Genomic DNA, 4,359 nt, shown 5'->3' with positions numbered 1-4,359 from the left:
AACAACAGGGTGAAAAATCAGTTTTGAGGGAGAAATTGAGTGGCGATTACGTTAGATTGTTACTAGTTTGGAAGGAGGAAGATCTCAATACTGTGATTAAAACCCCGAATCTGCTACTGTTCAGAGTTAGCTAAAATATTACACGAAAAGGAGTATTTTAGGGACTGAGGCGTGTTGATTTGCGACGATGAAATGTTTTAGTACTGGGCTGTCAGGGTTAAACGTTCATTGCACGACGCTGGAACAAACCATGCACTCTGGGTGTTGAGACAGTAGCGAGGTTTGGCCACAGGCGGCACAGCCAGTGTGCGCTGCACGGAGAGATTTCCTTAATCCCTGCTGGACTGGGGGGGCATGGTGAGAAGCAGTAGATCAGCCCTGTCCCGTGTCAGCCCCCCCCCCCCCAGCTTTTGCTAACCCTTCTTGTCTTCTGATTGCATTGATCCTCTGAGAGGGTGCGCTTCTGCTTGGGCAGGGCAGCTTCTGCATTAAGAGATCAGAGCTGGCTTTCTCCCAGCCTACGTGAATGGATTTGGTGTCAAGGGCAAGGAAAGGCAGCTGCTGCTGCCCCACAGCACCACCCACCCACCTGTTTGCTGGTGAAAGCGTTACTGGCCCCAGGTGAGGCTCCTGCCTTTCACTCTGAGAGTCCCTAAACATGCTCCCTCAGGCCCAAAGTGCCGTGCCTGCCAGAGCGCTGTACTTACCCGAAGCATCAGTGAAGTTTCCTCCGTTCCTATTGCAAGTGATTCTCTTCAGTTCATATGTAGGACTTAAAACTTAACTTCCTATTTCAGGCAAGTTTATAAGTGAGCTTAAATTAGAATGTCATCTGGTGAGGCACAGTTCCTGCATCCACTGTCTTACGACAACTAAACAGATCTAATGAACAGTGACTAGTTATAGTGGATTCATAGGGTACAGTAAGTGTCCCTTGAATAAGGGATATTGCATAGCTTCTGAGGGCAAAAGAGAAAGAAGAAATAACTGTTACTGGCTTTCAGGAATTCAGACTCCTATTTCAAACTTAATTTAATTCTTATGGAGAAAGAGTCCCTTTAGGAGCAGCCAAAGTTTAATCAGTAACACAACAGTGATTTAGCTCAATTCTCAGTATCTTAGTCATACAGAGAAGCTGCTGCAACTGATTAGAAACCCCATTTCATTGAAATATTGCATGGAAGCATGAAAATTCCAGTGTGGAAAGGCAACAGTCACTTCATCATTCTAGATCCCATGTTAACGCATCACCAACTCTCACATTCAAAGCCTTTTTAGAGAAATTTAATAGTTGGGGGACTAATAACCACCCACAACCCTTAATTCTGAGTGATTATTCTAAACACAAATTAACAGATCTGGGCCATTACTACTGAGAACTGAATCATCCACAGGGGTGGGGTGGGGGGAAGAGAGGCAATACTCCATGGGAATGTCTCAGAATTAACTGCTTTTGTATGTTTCCAAACACTTTGTCAATAGCATCCCCTCTATAGTAAATTCCTTTTCTAGTTCCTTTCACGCTGTTTACAGGCAGATCACTTAGAAGTTTGGAATACACACTTAAATAAGGTTTTCCAAGTTACAAGAATTATTATTCACTTCAGGTAATTTTATTCTTTATATTCTCTACATATTTGAATTTTTACTTTGTAAAGTCATAACAATGTATAAGTATTTTAAAAAAACCCAAAACACAACACAAATCAAAGCCAGCAAACAGTTGGTCCCCAAAGAATAGAGCAAGCAATCAGTTCAATAAACACACTTGATTTATTTTGTATAAAAAGGGTTAAGTTTACAACTAAACTTTTATAAAAAGTTTAGCATGATTAAGTACATCATTACACTTTTTGCAGAAATGTGTATTTCTGCCACTATACAAGAAAACTCTAATTAAAGAGTTCACAATGTTTCACTCATATATATATTTATATATAAATATATACACAGCATTCAGTCCTAGGTTTGTGTCAAAAAGGTAATTTCTGACCAGACTTTCCTAAAAACCTGAACACTGGATCCTTCTGGTACTCACGCTCCACCTTTGGAAAAAAAAGGCAAAGTCTGCTTTAAAATGGGCAACTCCTTGTGAGATTTTTGTTTCGCTCCCCACGTTGGGAATAGTATATAAAGGAAGCCTTCCAACTAGGGAAAGGGTATTTAAGAGTCTCTTCATAAATAACTAGGTTCAGTCCAAGTTGAAGAATGGGGTGGGGATAAAGATCAATCTTGATTTTTTTCTTCTTTATTAATTTTAAAAGGTCCTTTTAGTTAGATGTGGATTTTCCCCTCCAGATACAGCTGAAAAATAAATTCAGCACCTTGAAAAAATCCTGTAGACATTTTCTTGTGCAAAAAAAAAAAAATCTCATCAGTGGAACACCTGCAAGAGATTGAAAAGAGGCATATTTAGGAGAATGCTAACAGGGCAGAGATCCGGACAGACTGGCGCCAGAGAGGAAGCCACAGTTTGAACATTTAACCAAACACTCAGAGATTGGGCAAACCCTGGCGTCCAGATGCAACACATACACCCTCACACACTCGCTCTCAAGAGCACAAATTGAACATTAAAATAACATACACTCAAGGGAAAGGGTAGAAAGAGGATTCTCAGTCCAATCTCTATTTAGATCTCTGTAAATGCAATGCTCAGAGGCGCCAGTCTGCCTCTTAGAGCAATTATTTGATTAAAAGCAGTCACTTATTTAACTGATAGCACAGACAATCCCACATCACAGAATTTAAGGAATTGTGCCAAGATTCCCAACTTAATCAGTCCCTTTGGCCCAGGAAGTTAAGACTCCAAGAACAGATAACAAGAGACTTTGCGTTAAGCAGCGAGTAGTATCAAAGCAGCCTGTGCTGCTTAATGAACCTTAGCAACAAAATACACTTTGGACTGTAAGACTCAGTTATTAGTCTAATTTCTTACTGATTATAAAGGCATCTCCTAATCAACTTTTAGGACCGATTTTTAGAAATAGCCATCACGCCTCCCATTCCCCAGGGAGGCACTTTTTACCTGAAGTTTAGAAATAAGATGCACTGCACTCACCGTTCGCTTCAGCCACAAAGTGCTTTGCTGTCACTTGACATGAGCTCTGAGGGGAATTCGGACGCCTGCGAGGAGAAAACACCACAAGGGTAAGGGTGAGGTGCCCGAGCACTCGGGGAAGCAGGAGAAAACTGTCCTGGATCACGAAGCGCTTCACCCGCGGCACGTCTGGCTACAGACCCCGCCAGCGGGGAGCGGCGGCCGTATCATCTAGCCCTGTCCCCTCAGTGACCACCGCGCTCTGCGCTAAAGGCATTTCTAACACCGACTTAAACTCCCCTCTCTAGGTCAGCGGAGAGCCGGGGGGCTCGGGGGAAGGCGTTTACCTGTAGCGAGAGGATGCTGATGTCTGTGTTTAGGGTGGTCAGAGGAGTTCTGGAGGAAGGGTTTTGCCCGGGTCTCTGGTGGTGGAGGCTGACGATGCTAGGGTGCGAGTCCAAGGCGATCTGCAGGTCCAGGATGTAGTCGATAACGTGCTGCAGGATTTCCATCTTGCTCACTTTCTTGTTCTGCGGGATGCTGGGCACCAGCTCTTTCAGCTTGGAGTAGCAGTCATTCATGTTGTACAGCAGGCTCATGGGGTCATCCACGGGGGTTTTGCTCCGGGAGATGCCCAGGTTGTGCTCCGAGAGACCGTTTTTCCTGACGGACCGCACCGGGCTGAAGGCTTTCATGCTGCAAGGCGGGCGAGGAGCGCGGTTCCAGCGGGCGGATGGTCGGTCGGTCGGGAAGCCTGCGGAGCGGTGGCGCTGCCCTCCCCCTCTGGGCGCTGCCGGAGCTCGCACTGAGGCGCAGGGCTGCGCGGCCTCCTCTTATGCCGCCGCCGCCGCCGCCGCCGCCGAGCCCAGCCCGCGCTCGCTGCGATTGGCGGCCGCCGGCACGTCCATCACCCCGGGGCGCCCTCACTGGTGGGGCGAGCAGCGCGGGGGCCGCGCGGGCCTTCCGCCTGGAGAGCCAATCCCGGGAGGGGGCGTGGCCGCGCCGCACAGCTGAGGGAGTAAATAGTGCGCGGCCCCCGCGGCCGGCCCGCTGGCGCCCGGCCCGCCACAAAGGCGCGGGTCGCAGCCCCGCGGGGCGGGCCGCGCTGTGCGGAGACCGGAGCGCCATCGCGGCGCCCCCGTCCGCGTTCCCTCCCCTCGGGGGCAGCGGGTGTCGTCCCCCCCCGCCGCTGTTCCCCTCTCTGTAAGGGCACGGAGCGCGGCGGGTTGAAGGACCGGCGCTGAGGCGGGGGTGAGCGCGCAGCAGCTGTGAGGGCTGGCGGTGCCGGGGCGAGGGGCACAGCGTGTGGGACAACCAGA

At 48.7% G+C, this 4,359-nt stretch overlaps 1 protein-coding gene across 1 annotated transcript; it reads right to left on the bottom strand.

Annotated features, from left to right (window-relative positions):
- Positions 1 to 1,754: 1,754 nt before the first annotated feature.
- On the bottom strand, positions 1,755 to 3,795 carry ID2 (inhibitor of DNA binding 2). The gene is made up of 3 exons (XM_050893926.1): positions 3,388 to 3,795; positions 3,062 to 3,126; positions 1,755 to 2,386 (listed from the first exon to the last, which is right to left on the bottom strand). Exons 1-2 carry the CDS (start codon positions 3,733 to 3,735, stop codon positions 3,070 to 3,072), a joined length of 405 nt encoding a protein of 134 aa, XP_050749883.1. The 5' UTR covers positions 3,736 to 3,795; the 3' UTR covers positions 1,755 to 2,386; positions 3,062 to 3,069.
- Positions 3,796 to 4,359: the final 564 nt, after the last annotated feature.

Source organism: Gymnogyps californianus, chromosome 3 (genome assembly GCF_018139145.2).
Source record: "Gymnogyps californianus isolate 813 chromosome 3, ASM1813914v2, whole genome shotgun sequence".
Lineage (NCBI taxonomy): Eukaryota > Metazoa > Chordata > Aves > Accipitriformes > Cathartidae > Gymnogyps > Gymnogyps californianus.
This window is presented reverse-complemented; position numbering and strand designations above follow the sequence as displayed.